This window comes from Dermacentor andersoni, chromosome 6 (assembly GCF_023375885.2).
Source record: "Dermacentor andersoni chromosome 6, qqDerAnde1_hic_scaffold, whole genome shotgun sequence".
NCBI classification, from domain to species: domain Eukaryota; kingdom Metazoa; phylum Arthropoda; class Arachnida; order Ixodida; family Ixodidae; genus Dermacentor; species Dermacentor andersoni.
Window position 1 is genome coordinate 63,222,642 of NC_092819.1, and position 20,160 is coordinate 63,242,801.

The 20,160-nt window shown below is 46.5% G+C and overlaps 1 protein-coding gene across 9 annotated transcripts in view; it reads right to left on the reverse strand.

Moving 5' to 3' along the window:
* Positions 1 to 20,160, reverse strand: part of LOC126522747 (uncharacterized) — a 61,504-nt gene that overhangs the window by 38,988 nt on the left and 2,356 nt on the right. For 7 of the 9 annotated variants that reach the window (XM_055066552.2, XM_055066551.2, XM_072288758.1 and 4 more), the window contains exons 4-9: positions 12,475 to 12,807; positions 10,944 to 11,012; positions 10,748 to 10,852; positions 8,247 to 8,658; positions 753 to 822; positions 588 to 659 (exon numbers count right to left, since the gene is read on the reverse strand). In XM_055066552.2, the coding sequence (XP_054922527.1) occupies positions 588 to 659; positions 753 to 822; positions 8,247 to 8,658; positions 10,748 to 10,852; positions 10,944 to 11,012; positions 12,475 to 12,807 (1,061 nt within the window). Of the gene's footprint in view, positions 1 to 587; positions 660 to 738; positions 823 to 8,246; positions 8,659 to 10,747; positions 10,853 to 10,943; positions 11,013 to 12,474; positions 12,808 to 20,160 lie in introns of all 9 variants that reach the window. The other 2 variants (XM_055066554.2, XM_055066553.2) reach the window with 1 other exon arrangement.

Below are 20,160 nucleotides of genomic sequence, written 5' to 3' on the forward strand. Positions count from 1 at the left end.
ACAAGGATAAGGAAACATAACAGATCGTTAAGAGGGTCTGCACACACACAACTGTGAGCACATTTCGGAAGAGACAATCACTTACAAATGCAGGGAAAGGGTAACTTGTGAAATAGTTAACGCTTTTAGAAGAAGTGCTTTTTCTATTGCTTTATGCAATCAGGAAATGGCTTATTTGGAAGGTGGATGACCCTGCATAAATTTAGATATTCCATGCCATCAGATTGCAACTTTTAGTTCCAGTTGCAGGATCGACGTTGTGGCATACATAAGCTGCTGAAAGGCATAGGTAGCAAGCATGTGTGCTATGTTCTCTTCGTTCCTTCCTGTTGTAAGTCGTGCTGCTGCAACATGAATTCTTAACGACTTGCCCAATTTGCAATCACAACAAGTAAAAAAAGAAAGAAAGATCATACAACGATGCTATATAAGGTAGAATCCAAATAATCTTGGGAATGACTTCAGCTGTGGTAAAAACGGCCCTAGCTTGGCTTGGGAGTCCTCATTTGACCATGCTGCTTGGACACTACATATCATGCTAATGGATCAAATAAATCTACACATGCACACTTAGAGCACATGCTCACCTCACATGCTGTCATACTGTTGTGGTCTAGCAGTTGCAACTCCTTTGACTGCATGGCTGCCCCTGTTGGTTGCTGAATGCAGAGAGAAAAGGATGGGACATTTTTTACATCCTATTCAAGCGAGCAATGAATTATGCAGACAAACACGTGCCTGAAGATTGATACCTGCTTGCATTCACCTTGTCCCTCAGCCGTGGATGGATTGCCAGAACAACTTGCTTGCTTCTTCTTGACCCTTCAAACAGATATATAAGTTAGAACTCAACATATATTGAAAGTCTACACAGATATCAGATAGATATATACAGGAAAACTTGGGAGGTTAATGGGGAGTTAAAGTGAACAGCTTTCCTTGGCTATATTTTATGTTTTCATCATTGGGGTTTTTCTGCCGACGGCATGCTCCCTCGCACAACTGAGTTGTGGTACTATAGCTTCTTGAGACGCACCTGCTCTATCATGAAATCTTTGTGGTGCCTGAATGTTGAGATACTGTGCTTAGCGGTGGAGCTGTGTCATGGTTTTCCTCCACCTGAGCTGATGGTTGCGAGGCATCTTTATCGCTCAAGTCCGCTGTGCATCTCTTACTGAGATGTGCTAGTCCAGTGGTGGGATCTTGATAAAGGAAAATCACTTAAACGGAACTGTTTCTTGACCCTTTGAGGGTCGATTTTTTTCGCCGTATGTGACCACCCAGGGTTGATTTTTTTATTGCAGATTCCAATTCTTCCTAGGGACTTATTTAGGAAAAACTGTACCGTAATTTTTCTAGGGTGACCGTAAAGTGAGAAAAAGATAATTTGCGTTGGTATATATGTACTCTTCATTCATGAATAACAACAATAAAAAAGGAAATAAACGTATAAGAATTAAAAATTTGATGCATTGTTATACACATAGTTTAAGGCTTTGAAAATGCGCACACGACAATATTTCGCAACTTTCACCTGTTCCTGCTCTTACACTAATATTTACGTCCATAGCGTAATCAAACTGCGTAGATGCGCACACTCAAGAAAACTGTGTGGTTGTGTGTTCATCAAAAAAGCGAAATGTGTGATGAACTGCTAATATTCATCTTATCGCTAACCAGAGGCAATTAGTTTTAGCGAGTGCCAAAAAAAAAGGAAAGCAACGGAAACTCATGTACCGTGGCATCCTTCCTATGCGCACCCTTGTCAGCACTAAACAAGCGACAAATAAGCGGTAGCCCTTTGAGCGATTAGTAATGAGATAGCCATCAGCTTTGCAAGTGAAAGAGGCCAGAAGTGCCCGCGGAACAAAACCCAAACCGCCGCCCGCGTGCGCGCCAATGCGCGTGCGGTGGTATATAGGCACGCGGGAGCAAAATAAATCTAAAACAAACCATGCAACCAAAACCGAGAGAGGAAGGCACGCAAAAAAAATTCCCCTGTATTCCCACATAGTGGTAGCACATGACAGAAAAGAAAAAGTTAGGAAATTGGTGCGCTATTTGAACGTACAGACGACGCCGTAAATATATGTGTGTGTGTGAAAACACTTATTGGAATGAGGTCCGGAGGCTCGACTTCTTAAGTCAAGGCGGGCCGCTCCCACGTTGGCACTGTCAGGCCAAGCCTTTCAGCGACATCATGGGCCCTCTGGACGGCCCTTAGTTGGTCCTGAAACAATGGGCTTTGAATCCTTTTCTCCCACTGTGTCCATTCTTCAACGAGGTTGGCGAGAATCGCGGGGCACCCCGCCAGCATATGTCCGATTCCAATGATGCCATTACAATCGTTGCAGTCCATCTTAATCTCCCTCTCTGGATATATTTTATTAATGGTGTATGGTGTGGGATATGTACCTGTTTGCAATAAGCGCAGTGAGACTGCGTGAGCCCTGTTCAGTTTTGAATGTGGCAATGGGAATTGCCTGCGTCCTAAATAGTAGTGTTTGGTAATGTCATTGTATGTTATTAAATGATCTCTAGATTCCCTGGCTTGATGGTGAACGGCTCGGTTGTGACTGTCACGGTTAGCAAGTCCTCGTGCCAAGTCATGAGCAACCTCATTGAGGTTTATCCGAGTCTCGTCCACTTTTCCCATATGCGCAGGAAACCATCGAATTTCAGTTCTCATAATCCCAATGTTTTCAAAAAGTTAGCTGCAACACCAGCTATGTAGCCTTTATCAAAACACTTTATAGCGGATTTCGAATCACTGTAAATGCAGGCCCACTTATTACTCCTGATGGCTAGAGCAATTGCCACTTGTTCTGCCACCATGGGGTCCTTGGTAAAAATAGTGATAGCATCTTGCACCTTCCCTTGATAATTTGAGACAATGGCCGTATATGCTTCTTTACCTTTCACCCAGGCTGCATCAACTATAGCTGCCAATTGGTTCTGCTGTTCTATTTCTTGCAAAAGTGCTTTAGCTCTTGCCTTTCTCCTTTCGACATTATATTCTGGATGCATGTTTCTGGGGAGAGGGTTGGTTCTGATCTTGTTCCTAACGTCAGTCCTTAATTCTACTTCAGCCTCTATTGGGCTCCTTGATGTATTCAGTTCTGCACCTATTGCCTGTAATATGTTCCTGCCAGCTCGTGATTTTGTCAATCTTTCGTGTTGTGCTAGCGGTTGGGCCTCCGCGATTTCTTCCATTGTGTTGTGCACCCCTAGACTCGAGAGTTTGTCAGTTGCAGCGTTACTGGGTATCCCTAGGGCTACCTTAACGAGCTTCCTGAGCATCAAATTAAGTTTGTTAAGTTCTGCCTGCTTCCATTTGAATAATCCAGCCACATAAGTGAAGTGACAGAGAGCAAAGGCGTGTATTAGCCTCAAAGCGCTGTCCTCTCCTAAGCCTCTGTGTCTATTGGTAATTCTCCTTAGTAACCTAATGACTTCATCTGTTTTATTCTAGATATGTTGTATTGTTCTATAGTTAGCATTGTTTCCGTCTATGTGATACCCAAGAACCTTGATTGTTTCAACTAGCCTGACTGCGGATCCTTCATGAGTGTATATGCACACTCTTGGTTCATCTTCCGGAATGTGGCATCGACCATTTTTTGGACTTGTTTGCGGTGTCGTATATTTACGTCATTGACCCTCAAAGGGTTAACACAACACCATCCTCATGGCTGGTTCAGTTTGTATTCATGCAATTGTATTCAGCTTTGTCTCCCACTAAATAGAACTCCTGATAAACATAACCAATTTCACTGGTCCCTTGAGGTTCCGTTTAAAAAGGGTCCACTGTACTTCGTATTGCTGATTCACCACAGCTTTGCTTAGATCGACTTGCACAGTGCATGCATTTTGGATTATCTCAAGCCAAAGGCTGAAGAAGCATCTGGCCTCAGTGAAGTGAATGAGCAGAAAAGAAAGGGAAAGTGCACAGCTGTTGTAACGCCATTGTTGTCATGCTGTCATCATACTGTCATGATTTCATTGTCGTCATGCCATCTTGGTCATGATGCCATCATTATTACATCCTCTTCATAATCGTCACATTGTTGTTGTTGTGCTGCTGTCATCACAGTCACTATATCATTCCACGTACAAAACATGTCGATGATAATTTGCCCTGCCATCATCAAACATCATTAGCGATGTCAGCAGCATACTTTAGCAGTATTCTAGTGTGCCCATTTGATTTCTGTGGTCTGCATAAGGTACTTGCTTACTTTGACAATCATCTTTGATGGTTTCAGCAAAAATGTTTTCCTGGTTCGCTACTGTCAAGTTTGGTAGTACTAGTAGGGCTGTGCCAAAAAGGGAGCAAGGAAAATTTAAACACACATGACAGCATTACACCTAACGTTAAGGAATAAGAAAAGAGCAGATTGGGTGAGGGAACTAACGCGAGTTAATGACATCTTAGTTGAAATCAAGAAAAAGAAATGGGCATGGGCAGGACACGTAATGAGGAGGGAAGATAACCGATGGTTATTAAGGGTTGCGGACTGGATTCCAAGGGAAGGGAAGCGTAGCAGGGGGCGGCAGGAAGTTATGTGGGCGGATGAGATTAAGAAGTTTGCAGGGACAACATGGCCGCAATTAGTACATTACCGGGGTAGTTGGAGAAGTATGGGAGAGGCCTTTGCCCTGCAGTGGGCGTAACCAGGCTGATGATGATGATGAAGATGATGGCATTACAAGCACATTCAAGGCATCTGCACAGTTAAATTGTTACCGACAACTAATGCAGGGCTCTGGTAGCCTTGTATGTTTCTGGCATGACCCTGTGGCCATCTGGGTCATGGTAGTGCTGCTGTGTCACTCGTCCGAGCTGGCACAGGATGATCGTTTCGAAGCTTTCGTTAGAGTCTCCCTTGCTTGGCACATATTTCAACAAAGCTCTGTCAGCATCAAGCACATAGCTCTCTGGCTCATCTGAAGCTGTACCAGCTGCCCTACAGTCTGTGCCTACCATTGTGCCAGCGGTTTACAGGTGCCCTGCTGACTGCTCTCTCAGGGTCTGTCTCTTCGCCGACACTGACAACCAGGTTTTGACAGTGAGCATCGCCCTGTTGAGCCTTTATGAGCTCCTCTTTGCTGAATTCAATCTCAAGGGCCGGTCTCACTCCAATGAGATGAACACGTTGTGCTACTCTGTCCTCGTCAAGCCACACTTTCAAGCTATGGCACAAGAAATAAAATGCCAGAACCTAGCTCAGGTGTGGTGGCCAAGCTGCAGCAATCTGCTCACACAGTGTGTGGAAAGTTGCCCAGGCAAACCTGAAACTCAACCCCTCAAACCACTCTAGACAATATGCATTCCTGGGGACAACAGTGCAAGAAAGAAGGCACCTAGAGATTGCCATACATGTACAATGTACCTCATTTTATAGTTACTTCTTTCTCTTATCAAAGCAGTGACCTGAGAATTTGAGGACATTTCATTTGTAACTTTCAAGCTTCAAATAAATTATTAAAATGCGGAATAATAGAGAATGCACAATAATATCTTCGGTAAGGAAGCAGAGTGTTCCCAAGGAATTTCAGATGTCTACATTTTGACAGAATCTGCCGTACATTTTTTTTTTTATTTTTTGAGGTGCTGCTGGTTGTTGCTTAAACCCACTCACTGGCATGCATTTTCTAGTTTTCAAGCCCTGCCTGAATGAGCGATTGATACTGAGAACACCTGTCAGGTAGACAGGGTGATGTAAGATGGAGTGAAATGAGTGAAGAACTTGTTCTTGCTGCAGTTGGTACTTAACTGAGCAACATGTTTACCACTACAAGAACAAACAGAAAGGAATGAAAATGATCACTAGTGTTATTACCAGTGTCATCATTTATGTTGTCTGTGTTTCATATTTGCAGCAGCAACATGTCATTTAAAAATGAGTGAACTGACTTCCTCATCTTTCCAGAAGAGACCCATTTAAGTAATGGCCTGACAGCTACCATAAATATTTGAATTTAGGCTGGGATTGATACTGGGCCGACTGCCAAAATTTAGAAAGTAAAAAAAAAAAAAGGACCTTCTCTGAATGTAAGCCTAATGAAAAGAAGCATTTTACTGTGAAAAGCGCATGAAACATAGTCGAGATTTCGCACTTTTGGAATGCTTGCATTATCACATCGGCCGAAACTTTATCCCATGCAGCGGCAACCCAGTTCACTACCTACGCAAAGTAGACATGTCGAAGGCATGCCAATGTAGACAGGCAGCTGAACTTGTTCCGGGCGACATCTAGAATGTTTGCGATGTCCTTCACCTGTATGATCGCCATCATTATAGACATTCCTGCTTGTCTTCAGAGTCCTGATTAGATCAGCAAATATATTTTTCTACATTGTGGTATTGACCCTTCTGATGTCAGCAGTGCCTTGCAGTTGCTACCAAACCACATCTTCGGATCCAAGCCAGCTCCCAAATTTCATATATATTAAAGGAAAGTATTTTAAAGGAAAGGAAAGGAAAGGAGGTACTTCTTATGTTCCGATGCTCTCGATAGCAAATTATGTTGCAAACATTGTCACTGTAATTAGGAGTGTGGTCCAAGCATGTTTGTAATTTTTGTTGTTAAGCAAGAACTCTACAGCTCAACTGCTGGGCATGTGCAGGTTTTACCGGCTCCTGAGGTCTTCTTTATGGTCAGAGGTGGGCTGATCCCAATCGGATGTCATGGCAGCAGCACTAATGTCACCAAAGACAGCACAGACGTCAGCAAGCTCAGTGTTACTTCCAGAAAGCAAACAAACAAGTGTGCCTCTTTGTAAAAGTTTGTTCACTCCACACTACAAACCATACATCAAAGTTTGATAACCACGTACTACGCACACCACGCTTGTTCATTTGAAGTACTGAAACTGGCAGGGTGCCGTTTAGTGCAATAAAAGTAAAGCTTAACAAAACGCATCTACTTGGCAGGCTTGTGCAAATGTGAAATGTTGAAACCATCAGAAGTTGTTTAGCGCTACACACACACACACACACACACACACACACACACACACACACGCACGCACGCACGCACGCACGCACGCACGCACGCACGCACGCACGCACGCACGCACGCACGCACGCACGCACGCACGCACGCACGCACGCACGCACGCACGCACGCACGCACGCACGCACGCACGCACGCACGCACGCACGCACGCACGCACGCACGCACGCACGCACGCACACACACACACACACACACACACACACACACACACACACACACACACACACACACACACACACACACACACACACAGTAAACCTCCGAAAATTCGTCTTCGGTTAATTCAATTTTTGGTTAATTCGATCCTGACAAAAGGTTCCGGCCAGCATCCATGCATTTTTATGAGCCCAAACTTTTATTATTTTAATCCTAAAATTGGCCTTCACTGGATAATTTCAACTTGACCAGTCAGCACACATGCATCCGACCTCTATGATCACCCCAGTAGTGACCCCTTCAGTGGCAGCATCTATTTCAGCGGAGCTCGAGGAAATTGAATTCGTCAAACAAACGCCATCTCCCATCGAAAAATGCTTATTTTCAGCCTGCCCTAGGGAGATCTTCAAGCAATAACCAAATCTCTCCAATGTCTAATCACGTTATTTACCCAATTCTAATGCGCGCCTGTATATTTTTCGAGAAAATTGGTCGAAACATTGTCTTCGCGGTGCAATCAGACACGAAACCAAAACTGCCTTCGCGACATTCGTATGCATTACCGCATAACACAAGCTTTACAGCATAACATGAATGTATTGCGGCGAAGTTGAGATGAAAAAAAAATGTGCGGCGATGCTGACTTTTGGAATCTGGCTGCAGTGGTGGAACACATATTAGACTCTTGCCCATTTTCCTTGCTAAAAAATCGGGTGCGCATTTAATTTCTACTTTGTTTAAGTGCTTTATTGTCCCTTCTATGCTAGTCTTCGACTTTGGAGATACAGAAAGTGGGTGTGCGTTTGATTCAAGGGCATGTTAGAATCGAGCAGATACTAATGCCAAATGAATCAGCAATGTGTCCTGGCATTTTTTTTTTTCATATTTTTTAATCTGACCCCCCCGGATAAGTCAATCAATTCGTCAAATTAACAGAAGTCGTCTGCATAAGGGTTATCAGGTAGTTCTGCTGTCCTGCTGTTCACTTCCATATTACACAATGCCTTGTAGCCATTAAGGCCAAACTAAATAAAAATGCTGAAATTACTTATGCCAGCTTTGCCATACCTTTTCAAGGATGGAAGACGAAGCTCGACACGCAAGACATCCAGAAATTCTTTGCTGACATACTTGGCGGCTTCTGACGCAATTTTTTCACGGGTCATGACAGGTCTTGCTGGCCTCTGATACCTTGAGGTGGCACGTAGAAGATGAGACCTCGCTACCCAATAATGGCGCCTCCTCCTTTTTTTATCAATTGGCAGTAGCTCCTTGGGCACCTTACTTGCAGAGTCGTTACAAATGTCCGATGACTGCTGGGATTGGCAACGGAGTAGGGGAGCAGTCACTTGCCCAGTACTGGGATGCCTGGTCAAATATATGCACTGCTGGTCTTTTTGAAGCAAAGGGGGGCGACCACGCTTTCTGGGCGCTTGAACCTGATGCTGCTGTGCGGTCCCCTGACTTTTGATTGGTTTGCCTGAAAAATAAGATTTTGTCAGAGCACTAGAAATGCGAGAACAAGTGCAACAACAAATATGCATCCCGAATCACATACGAGTCTGTATATCTAAACAATCTGCAGTACTAAAGCAGATATGAGAGTATAAACATACCTATTATTATTGTACTTAATCAGTCAATTACTCTAAACAGGTGACACCTCAGAGTGAGAACCTGATCAGTTAAGTTATGGGGTTTAACGTGCCAAAACCACTTTCTGATTATGAGGCACGCCGTAGTGGAGGACTCCGAAAATTTCAACCACCTGGGGTTCTTTAACGTGAAATCTAAGTACAGGGGTGTTTTCGCATTTCACCCCCATCGATATGCAGCCGCCATGGCCGGGATTTGATCCCACGCCCCCGTGCTCAGCAGCCCAACACAGAAGAACCTGATCAGGTCAAGTGTAGCTTAAGAAGTAGCTTTAGCTCTGCAGTCCCTATCGAAATACCAAAGAAAACATATTTCTCCGCAATTACTGCACCAAGGTTGATCAAATTTGCTGCATTTAAAAGAAAAAGTTAAAATCTAGCGATGGTAGTAGGAAGTGGGTTTATTTAGGCCGTCAATCTTTGCCTCCAAGATTCGATCTGTGCCCCGAAGATTCTATCTTTGTCTCACAGTCTGTCTATGCCTTCACATTGTCAAAACCTTCAGCCACTTCTGCTGGTGATGCTGACGGCAGAAGTGGCAGAAGGTTCTGACAGTGCCTCAAAGTACGGTGCCTTTGACGGCTTCGAGTGAAGTGCAGTAAATATGTAAATATTGGTTTACTGCACCTAAGAGGAGCGTATGCTGAAGATTTTTTTCGGCTACAATTTGTGGCTCATGAAAATTTCATTTTTGGAAATTTAGCGCCCGAGAATGTCTAAGTTAGGCATTTTGCAATAAGTGTACATGCTTTTATCGCTTCATTATGCCACATAAATAATGGGTGAGACCATGTGAATAATGGTGGTTTCCAATAAAATAATTTCGTGTTAATTGTTCAATAAGTCAAATGCATTAATATGTATAATTAAATGCTACACAAATAGGCAGTTAATTGTCCTGGTAAAATGTGTATAGGGACTTTGGCTAAGTTGGGTGCCTCGCCCCCATTTTATCCCAAGGAGGATATTCGCATAATTTGTCGCTATATCTAAGTACACACCAAAGAGCTTATTAGCGAGCCATTTAGGCATATAATGCTGCTTGTATAACCAAAGCAATGTGATGCTGTTTTATTTTGCTTTTTCACATTCTTACCACTGACTCACCACCGGAGGAGGTAATTTACAAGGTGCTCAATACGGTGAGGGGGCCTGTCATAATAATCTATACACTATGACGGGGCCCCTTTTTATTCCATTGCATGTTATGCAAACAGAAACGCTCTAGTTAGTGGTTGGCTTGTCTCACTGGGGTGCACAGTAACAACGTAAGAATGCGTCATTATTTATTCGTCTGCAGCCAGTAAAGTGGCATCTACCTAATGCCCCCACATCCCTCTCCCTAGGCTAAGCACCGGGTCGATTCGCTCCTAAGTGTGGTGGCGAAGCATAGGACAAAAGGACACTCACTGCAGCATTAAAGAAAAAAAAAAAAAGAGAAAGAGAGGTAAAATACCCAGAAGAAAACTTTGCCAATGATGCGACTTGATCTGGGGACCCCACAATCTATAGTGAGGGGGTTCTACACTTTTGCACAGTGTCATGAAACTAGACTGAAAGGTCCACTATTACGCAGGTTCTGCGCTGGATCCTGCTACTCCATCACTACAGTGTTATGGCTATAGTGAAGGGCCCCCTCACATTAGTCAGTTCCGATTTGCTAAAGCTATAGTTTAAGAATTCATATGGAAAACATCTAGGAGCAACAAAAACAAACACAGAAAAGACGAAATTTGAAGGAAGTTATCCTCATCATTGCTGAGCAACTTTTCACTAAAGATGGAGTGTTTAGGGCCACAACCTGGCAACTTCATGCAACAGAGTTAACACTCTTTTAAATGTCCCTACAATGAGCATTGCGACACTTCAGAGCTTGATTTTGTACAGCGTCAATGGCAAGCAGCAAAATCATACCGTTAGGATCCGTCTTGCCATGCTGTAGTATACACTGTCCGGGCTGTTTGCAAATGGCTGAGTGTGCAATTGAAGCAGACACTAGTTCCTCCAAATACAGGACAGCTGAAAGAGTAGGGGAGTAGCCTCATTTTGGGTGATATTGAGTGTGGATTTGCTGCAACACACAAATGCACACATAGAGCGACAAACTTACTTTTGCAGTATGCATGGTCGTAATGGTCATAAGGCGCTGTTGTGTCAACGAAGTGCTTGTCTTCGTGTTCTGCACAAGAACGATATCACATTACCTCAATGATAATCACACACTTTAATGTACAGAGCGAAGCTGAAGTGGTCTTGAAAATGGAAGTTCTGTGGTATTTTGGGAAGCTGTCAAAGTTTTACCAAACCCCTGAAATTATTTTCTCAAAAGTATGTGTCCCTCCACTCATGCAGCGAGTACAGCCAGTGCAGCAGAGCACAGGATGAAAGGAAAACCACCAGAAGTGGGGTCAACATGAGGGTCACGCGAGCCTTCCGCCAAGCTCTCCGGCTTGGGAACAGTTGGTCGCACATATTTTTCGTGCTCTATGCAATGACATCTTGTGGGAAAAAATTGTACTTAATAAGCACATATATTTCAGTAATCGCCCTGTTCCTGGCATAGCAAGGTTGCGATGACTGCGCTTAGGCAGCATCTCGCTGTGCGATTACGACAAGTGGTCCAGGCGGTACGATATTTGACTTAATGACAATAATTTGAACACATTTTGCCACTTTGGTGGAAAAAAAAAAGAGAAGTTAAACTCTACTAAAATAATAGTACTTCATCAGCAGCTGTTACCAGGATAATGCTAGGCTAGCAATAAGTTGTTCTTTACCACTATCACAACGGCCACACAGGCACTGCTTGGTGCTCCGGCTGCTCCTATTGGAATGCACACCATCAAGTAGCTACAGTGCGAATAACATGGCAGGTGTCCGGCAAGGCAAATGTGGGTTATAGCACGGCAAAATTGTTGCTGGCACCAGCAACCCTTGCCAGCTTTGCGCATTCTAGCTAAAGGTACAAATACACTAGCAGAAAGCTCCCTGCAGTGGCGTGCCATGCTCTGGCGCAAGAGCTTATGGAGAGTTTTGGACAGAACACAATATAAACAATCGCCACAATACTGGCAGCTGAGAGCCAGCAGCCACTATATATTGTCCGCTTCGATCCAAGAGCATACTGGATGGTGCTTATTAAAACATTACTGCCAATGGGGACAAGAATGCAGTTTTTGTCACCAGTTAATACGTACTCCACACTATAATGTAAACCTGTTTCGGTTTTTGTACAAAGGAGGACAACGCATTGTGATGTCACAATATATTAGCTCGCCTCACTACTGCTAGTGATACAGCTGCCACACGCAAACACAGCCAGAAGAAATGCATGCAGCATTCTCTTATACTTTTTTTTATGATCAACGTCATCATACCTAGCCTCATTGCTACACAATGTCAGCAAACTTTGCTCTGTGTCGTGACGCAACAATAGTGTAAACGATGTCAGGTTTGTGGTTTTCAAGTCCAATTTCAGCATCAAATTTAAGATTAAGCATTTACCAACCTTCATAATTGCCAAGTGTCATATTTACACAATTTTGAGAAGTATGTAGTAAACATTCTACAGTCAGTACGCCCTTAAAGTTTGTCCTTAGCATATCCTTTTCAGTTGTTTCAAATGTCAGTGTGACACATACCATGGACTTCCTCTGGACCTGTCAATGGCCGCTGCGAGAGCACCTCGGAAGAGTCGCTGAAATCTACAGTCTTCGGTGTCAAAGGTGTGAATGGACTAGAGGTGATGGCAGGGGACAAAGATGCAGCAGAGGATGGAGGTTCAGCAGGGGATGGGGATTCAGCCAACGATGGGAGTTCAGCAGGGGACGGAGGTGCAGCAGGGGACGGGGGTGAAGCAGGGGACGGAGGGGAGGCAAGGGATAGCGATGCAGCAGGGAACGACGACTTGAGAGGAGGTAAGGAAGGTAAAGAGATTGTGTGGGGTGGAACACTTGCTGAAGACAAGTGTGGACCTGGAAAATGAGAACAATGTAAGCAAAGTGCGTACAACGTACTGCATCTTAAACAGAGAAATGTGTGCATTATCATACACTAACAATGTGCCGATTCAAGCTAGACCGTGCTAAGTAGACTGATTTTACGACGAGTTACACTTCACCAGGGTTTCACCAGTCCTCAGCTGACTGAAAGGTAGCTATAGTAAAAATCACGTTTTGTTTGTACCATGAGCCCTTAAGACCAAAACAATGGGAGGCAAAAATAAAAATATCGTATGAAAAGATATCAAACAAAAGGTTGAGGAGATGCACCATCATCCTTAAAATTCCCTTGAAAAATCCACAACAGCATTCACCCTGGCATTCCATCAATCTTGCGTTGAACCCAATTACAGTGGTAAAGTGGCGAGGACTACCGTCGTCATGGCACCGACAGGGCTGCTGTGCATGTAATCTGAACGTGGTGAAATCTGTTTACTTCTCAGGCATTCAGCATGAAAGAACAGATAAACACCTTACGCACTAGCATGTCATTTTTGCTTGCAACCATCGATGTTTCCCAAGATAGCTTATGCAGCCCTGAATTCTGGTGCTTAAAGCAGCCCTGCAATGTCTTTTAAGATAAAACATATTTGCTTAGTCGCTAAACAATACTATTATGACACTATTGTTCAGAACACTGCCTGCTCTTTCTCTCAATTTCCTGAAATCTTTGCTTATTTTCAGGCATGTTTTTATGTACTTATGAACACGGCGGCCCATTACCTGGATTTCTTTAGATGTTGTGACTAAGCAGTGCCTTCCACAAAAGTAAGAACAGAAAGGTCTCCTCTGTGATAAGGTGGTGGCATAGGATGACACCACTGTGTCAGTAGTATAGCCTCAGAGGTTTAATGGCACAGTGGAGGTTCAACCACAGTGCTAGATTTGAGTACAGTTCGGCGAGGGTGGTCGGCGAGGGCGATGGTCGGCGAGGGCGATGGCGTCGTGCGCACACTCGCTTGTTGAGATTGCAGCAGGAGGAAGTGCTGTGTCAAGGGGCAAGGTCGGTTCGCGACGTACGGTAGGTAAAATGGAGAAAATCCGGTGGTGTCGTGCCGGGAAGAATTATATGCAAATGTGACGTAAGGAAGGGCAATGTCCCAGTCTTGGTGGTCCTTGGAAACGTACTTGGACAGCATATCGGTAAGAGTACGGTTTAACCGCTCTGTCAAGCCATTGGTTTGAGGATGGCATGAGGTAGTCAGTTTGTGTTGAATGGAGCAGGAATGCACAATGTCGGCGATAACTTTCGAGAGGAAGTTACGACCACGGTCAGTAAGCAGCTGTCGCGGGGCGCCATGAAGTAAGATAATGTCACGCAAGAGAAAGTCTGCGACGTCAGTGGCACAACTGGTAGGGAGAGGCCGCGTAATAGCGTATCGGGTGGCGTAATCAGTTGCGACGGCTACCCATTTGTTCCTAGAGGATGACGTGGGAAAGGGACCAAGGAGGTCTAATCCAACACGAAAGAACGGTTCCACAGTGACAGTGATCGGCTGGAGATGATCGGCAGGTAGCACCTGAGGCATTTTCCGACGCTGGCAGGGGTCACAGGCAGCAACATAGCATCGGAAGGAGCGAGCGAGACCAGGCCAATAGAAGCGGCGGCGGATGCGGTCGTACGTGCAGGTTACCCCAAGATGTCCTGCAGTGGGTGCGTCATGCATCTTAAAGAGCACACTCTGTCGTAGATGTTTTGGCACGACAAGAAGATCAGATCCGTCAGGGAGGAAGTTCCTTCAGTACAGAATGCTGCCCTGGAGGACGTATCAGCGAACGGATGTGTCGGTAGGTGTAGAGCGCAGACGCTCGATGAGTGCTCGCAGCGATAGGTCTCGGTACTGCTCATCGGCGATGTTAGCGAAGGCAGACAGAGAAAATGCCGTTGGCAGTACTACTGTCGGCGTAGTCGGGCTTGTCTACCGGGTAGCGAGACAGACAGTCAGCGTCCTTGTGTAGTCGGCCCGATTTGTAGGTGACAGTATACGAATATTCTTGGAGGCGTAAGGCCCAGCGACCAAGTCTTCTTGTAGGATCTTTCAGTGAGCATAACCAGCAAAGCGCATGATGGTCTGTAACAACGGCAAAGGGTCGGCCATACAAGTATGGGTGGAACTTCGCAACCGCCCAAACTTGGGCCAGACACTCGCGCTCAGTGATGGAATAGTTGCGCTCCGAGGGTGAGAGGAGCCTGCTGGCGTAAGCGATAACACGGTCGTTGCCGCGCTGGCGTTGTGCCAATACTGCGCCAATTCCGTGACCACTGGCATCAGTACGGACTTCGGTAGGCACAGAAGGATCGAAATGAGCCAGAAGGGGAGGCGTTGTGAGAAGGTCGATTAGATGTGAGAATGCAGAGGCCTCGTTATCGCCCCACTGGAAAGGGGAGTCTTTCTTCAAAAGCTCGGTTAGTGGTCGTGCTATGGCCGCAAAATTTTTCACGAAACGGTGGAAGTACAAACAAAGGCCGATGAAGCTGCGCACATCCTTGACACACTTCGGAACAGGGAAGTGCGTAACAGCACGGATCTTGCCTGGGTCCGGTTGCACTCCGTTCGCATCAACGAGATGCCCAAGGACGGTAATCTGGCGACAGCTGAATTGGCACTTCGATGCATTGAGTTGCAGACCGGCTCGACGAAAAACGTGCAGGACTGCTGAGAGGCGCTTGAGGTGCGTAGCGAACGTTGGGGAGAATACTAGAACATCGTCCAAGTAGCACAGGCACGTGGACCATTTGAAACCGTGAAGAAGGGAGTCCATCATGCGTTCAAACGAGGCACGAGCGTTACATAGACCGAACGGCATCACTTTGAATTGATAAAGACCATCGGGTGTTACAAAAGCAGTCTTCTCGCGGTCAAGATCGTCCACGGCAATCTGCCAGTAGCCGGAGCGAAGGTCAATAGAGGAGAAGTAGCGAGCACAGTGGAGGCAGTCAAGGGCGTCATCAATACGAAGTAGGGGATACACATCCTTTTTGGTAACCCTCTTAAGGTGCCGATAATCCACGCAAAAGTGCCATGAGCCATCCTTCTTTTTTACCAGTACAACAGGTGAGGCCCATGGACTACACGACGGTTCAATAATGTTCTTGGCAAGCATTTTGCGAACTTCTGCATGAATAACTTGACGCTCAGCCGGTGACACTCGATATGGGCGGTGATGAATAGGAGGGGCATCGCCGGTATTAATGCGATGTTTAACAGCGTTACTTTGGGCCAAAGGACGATCATTAAAGTAAAAAATATAGTGGTAGGAAAACAGAACGTGGTAGAGCTCACGAGCGTGCTCGGCCGGCATGTCGGGCGCAATCATTTTCTGTAAGTCGGCGATGGTACAAGTTGCCGAGTGCGATGGTAGAGGAGGATCGGCTGAATTGTCATCGACTGCAATAGATGCTACTGAGTGATCCTCGAATGAGCAAAGCTGGGCCAGAGACATCCCGCGTGGCAGCACTTGTGTCGTCAAGCCAAAATTGACCACTGGCCGGCAGACGCAATGCACCGGAATAAATAAAACTGTATGAGGTACTGTGATCCCGTGTGTAAGTAGGACGTCTTGCATAGGAGCCGCACTGTAGTGACCGTCAGGCACTGGTGGGGATGACACCAAGTCAACGTAAGTCAGTGCCGATGACTGTGAATAGCACGATAGTGGAGTGATCGGTGAAGGAGGCGCGAGCGGCACACATACCAATTATGGGGGCTGTTCCGCCATCGGCGACACGGACAACAGGCGTCGTGGCGGACGTGATTATTTTCTTCAGGCGGTTACGAAGGTCAGCGCTCATTATAGACAAATGCGCTCCAGTGTCTATAACAGCAGATACAGAAACACCATCGACTTGCACATCAAGAAGGTTCAGATTAGTGGGCAACGTCAGTAGAAGATTTGGCGGCATAGGGAGCAACGCAGCGTCACCTCGAGGCGCTGCATCCTCTAGTTTTCTGGCTGGGAGAGGCGTCCGAAGGGAGTTGGCGAATAGGAGCGACGGGGCTTGGGAGAGAGTGAGTGTCGTCTTTGGGGCAAAGGCGAACGAGAATAGGGGCGGTTTGACGCAAGAGAATCAGTGGCGGCATTATCGGAGCGTGCGGCATAGGGACGAGAGGGGCCACCTGGGGGATGAGAATAGGCAGTATAAGTAGACCGCGTCGGGGAACTCCAGCGACTGCGACAGTGCCGAGAAATGTGCCCGATTCGATGGCAGTGAAAACAAATCGGCTTGTCGTCAGCAGTGCACCATTCAGGTGGGTTGCGGAAACGCGGTGGGTAAGAAGATGCGGGACGGGGCGGAATCGAAGAAGCCGGGTGGGTATCAGGGCGATGGACCGAGCAGATGGTGTGAAGACCAATGTTTTCGAACTCCTGGCGGACAACTGCCTGGATCAGGGAAACCGTGATTGCAGGTGCGTTGGTGGGACTGGAGTCGAAGGCAGCCTCGATCTCACGTCAGACGATCTTGGTAACATCGCCAGTGTTGTTGGGACGAGGAGCGTCGGCACAGGAAGATGTCGCTGGGGTGTTGGGCAGACGGGTAAACTGCTGGTTGATACATCGGCTTTTAGCGAGTTCCAGGCGGCGGCACTCTTTTATAACTGCATCCACCATCGCCACATTGTTGAAAATGAGCAGGTTGAAGGCGTCATTGGCAATGCCTTTGAGGATGTGGGAAATCTTGTCGGACTCAGTCATACGTGCGTCAACTTTGCGGCACAGAGCCAAGACGTCCTGAATGTACATGATGTAGGGCTCCGTTGAGGTCTGCACACGGCTGGATAACGCCTTCTGCACGGCAAGTTGGTGACCGTATGGGTTGCCGAACAAGTCTCGGAGCTTTTGCTTAAGCGAATACCAACTGGTGAGCTTATCTTCGTGTGTCCGAAACCAAACTCGAGGTGTGCCACCGAGGTAAAAGACTACGTTGGCGAGCATGATAGTAGGGTCCCACCGGTTATTGCGGCTGACGTGTTCGTACAGGCTGATTCAGACCTCGACGTCTTCCCCATCTTTGCCTGAGAATACGCCAGGATCACGGGGAGCGGGGAGAGTGATGTAGGTCGTCGAAGTGGCAGCAGGTGTCGGAGGCGGCTGAGTCGAGTAGTCATCACCGGGAGCCATGAAGGAAGGCTCGACGTACCGTCCACTGCGAAGCTCCGTGACGAGGTACAGGGAATGTCCACCTCGACCAGATATGTTACGTAGGAAGATGCAGGCGAAAAGCTATATACAAGTATATTTACAAGGGAATACGCCGCACTTGGCCAAGAGGCAACAGCCCGCGCTAGCCTCCAATCGTTGTCGTCGTCTTCTCACTGCTCGCCTCTTCATCATTGCAAATACTGTTCCGTAGCAATATTGTGGTGGAAATCAATGACAATATTATTAGCATGGCAATGCACAAACATGCAGTTTTCATTTGTGCCCATGACATTTAGTGGGGTGCAACTCTCTTTCTCAGGTGAGACAACAAGGAGAGGTGCAGGCAAATGTCAGAAAACGAGAGGACAAAGTGCTATGCCAAGTGCAAAAAGCCACTGCAAAAAAAACAAGAAAGAAGAAAATATGCGCAGCTTGCACTAGTGGTGCAAGGCTGGAGTCAACAGCGGAGCTTGTGATCACCTAGCTTTTATGTGGCTTGCCTAAGTTGTTTGTACGTTTTGCGAGGTTACGCAAGGTTTTGCTAAGTTGTAGGTAGAATTGGCTAAGACATTTCCAGGTTTTGCGAGGTTATGGTAGTGTTAGATACGGGCCATTTTCCTGACATCCTTCGAGTTCACCAGACCACATCGAATTGCTGTCGCACCTAATTAAGGTGCGCAGAAGCGCATTTACCACGTTCCCGAGGCGCAGCACGTCCAGACAAGTTGGCGTCCCCCACCTCGTGCGCCGCATGTGGAGCTATTGTCCCACTGTTTGACTCTTCCCGAAAGTGTAGCGGGAGCCTGGCACGATTCCAGGTAACCTGGGTTTGCCCGAACGAGACGTGATCGAACGGAATGTTTGCCCGAACGGGACGTGACCTCCAGACAGTAAAGGGGTTAAAAGCCAGAGACCAGGAGCAGAGAGAAGGATGCATTCCTTCATTCATCTCTTTCGGGCTTCTTGCCACGGGCCGCAGCGTCCGAGTTGCTGCCGGCCAGCAATGACTTTATTACTGTTAATTTCTTTGTATTCATACTGTAATGTAAATAAACCCCCAGTTTTCATCTCAAAGTTCTCCTCAACATCGGCCAACTCCCACACTCATCGGTAAGGTCCAAAAGCGGGGAGATTGTCCTCCAGATCCAACAGTAGGCTTGGCTAAGTTGTTTCCAGGTTTTGCGAGGTTATGCTAGGTTTTGTTAAGTTGTTGTCTTGGCGGGCTTGACACTGGAAGTTTTTGAGCAGTCACAGGGCGGGATCGCTTTCTCGGCGACTTCAAGCATTCAGGCACCGGCTCTCGCGTAGCCTGGACTGAAACTTGGGATCCTCGACTTGGCGTCGCCTCTTCTCAGCCGCAGCTTCAGTGCGATAATCTGGGTCAGCTCAGTGGCGACACATCGCTTCTTGCTTAACAGTAAGGCGCTCTTCCTGGTAAGCCGCTTCTTCTTCGGGTGTCCGGACTTTCTTCGGTCTTCCCATGGCAGCAGTACGTATGCGCGGAGTAGAGGAGGTGAGAGGTGTGTCACCTCCTCTACTCGGAACAGCCAGTGCGGGACACTTTTGCTCGCCTGTGACGTTATGACTGCGCCCTACGCACGCAAGGCGAGGAGCTTACGTGGCTCGGTGCTCTCACAGGTGGTTGCTAGGCAATACGAGGTGGCGCACAGCTGGGCTGAGTTTTCTGGTAACGCTCCACACTGGAACTAAAGCTTAAACAGCTCCGCTGTTAAAACATAATTCATTTTGTCTTTTCTATACGTGTTTATTCCAGAGACAGCAGTGTACGATCAACTTAGCCGTGAAACAACAAATAAGCGAAGTGGTCACATCATCACATTCGGGTCAGATGGCACAGCAGCGGAGCAGTAGCAGTGATCTGCTTTCTGCTTCCAACGTGAATGTTTAGCACAAGTTCACCAGCATTCCTGTGAGCAACTATGTGCGACTTGTTTAGAGTATTCGGGTTTGAGTAGAGTGGTCTGTAAACACCGCCTGTCCAATGAACCATTGTGCACGTCAATAAACGTAGTCTGCCAGCGAGCAGTAAATCACCTTTTTTTTCCTGTGCCTTGTTTTAGAGAACCCATCAACTTCCAGCAACAGGTAAAAATATTTTCCAAGCGTATGAACCATTATATGTCAGATAGCAGAAGGACATACAGTTGTGAACATGAGTGCTAG